Source organism: Equus quagga, unplaced genomic scaffold, assembly GCF_021613505.1.
Source record: "Equus quagga isolate Etosha38 unplaced genomic scaffold, UCLA_HA_Equagga_1.0 209325_RagTag, whole genome shotgun sequence".
NCBI classification, from domain to species: Eukaryota; Metazoa; Chordata; class Mammalia; order Perissodactyla; family Equidae; genus Equus; species Equus quagga.
In genome coordinates this window covers 1-1,108 of record NW_025799156.1, presented here as the reverse complement: position 1 = coordinate 1,108, position 1,108 = coordinate 1, and the positions used below count along the sequence as shown (strand labels likewise).

Below are 1,108 nucleotides of genomic sequence, written 5' to 3'. Positions count from 1 at the left end.
CTTGCAGTAGACAATCATCAATGATTTTCATGTACAACACTTTCTGATAAGTGTCCTCAGCCTTTCTGTAGTGGCCTATTTCTGCATACATGTTAGCCAGGGAAACATAAGCCAACTCAAATGTGGGCCTTAGTGTCAAAGTCTTTTGAAATTCATCTATAGCCAAGCCAACCAATCTGTTGACATTTTCTCTATCCTGGCCTCTAGGTTGCCAGTTTGCAGCTTTCTTTATTTGAATCATTTGTCCTCTGTAGCAAAGCCCTATCTGGTGATGCACGAAGGCAGAGGAGGGTGTTGCCTTCAAGGCCTTTTTAAAGAGCTGAAGAGCTTTATCCAGAGAGCCTTTTTTTCTGTAAAACTTGGCCGCATATCGAAGGACATAGGTCTGCGAGGACGTGTTGGTCAGCGCTTCTTCAATGTACTTTTCTCCTTCAGCTTCTTGTCCTACATCCTGAAGCTTCAGGGCAAGGAGAGCTTTGATATATGCATCTTCTGGATTTAGCCTGATGGCCTGTTTTAGTATGTTTAGACAAAATTCCGCACTATCCTTTCCTGATTCGTAAAGGCCATCCAGGCGATAGGCGGTGATTGCATACCCAGTGCTGAATTCAGGGTTTTCTGGGTCCACTTCCAGAGCCTTTTCAAAGCAGGCCTTGGCCCGTTTATAATTCTTTCCTCCACATTTCAGCAAGGCCCATCCTTCCTCACAGTCCATCTGAGGACAGTCGATTCTATAGCTGGAGGGATTTGCAAACTTCTTGCAAGTGTTCTCCACCTTGTCCAGGTAAGTCTGAGCTTCTGCCAGTCTGCCCATGTGGTAATACAGCCAGGCATAGTTGCCCCAGGTAACCAGACTTCTCATGCCTGATTGGTCACCATGTTCTTCCTGGATTAAGTCTTCAGCTTCTCTCAAGCTCTTCAGGGCTTCCTCATTCTGGCCTTTCAGGTGTTTCACATAGGCCAGTAGGTTGTGTATTCCCACGTTGTATTTGGTGTCTAGGAACTCAATCTCATCGAAGATCCTGTTTTCCAAATCAGGCATTGCAGTGTCTTCAATTAGCAAATCCCATGTAAAGTGACATCTCAGCTGCTCCAGCCTGTCCTTGAT

General features: G+C 45.5%; 1 protein-coding gene across 1 annotated transcript; it reads right to left on the bottom strand.

The window, feature by feature from the left end:
* Positions 1-12: 12 nt before the first annotated feature.
* On the bottom strand, positions 13-1,102 carry LOC124233686 (interferon-induced protein with tetratricopeptide repeats 1B-like; the record flags this gene model as incomplete). Its single annotated transcript, XM_046650809.1, has 1 exon — positions 13-1,102. A coding segment is annotated over exon 1 (1,030 nt), but the record flags the coding sequence as incomplete, so codon positions are not given.
* Positions 1,103-1,108: the final 6 nt, after the last annotated feature.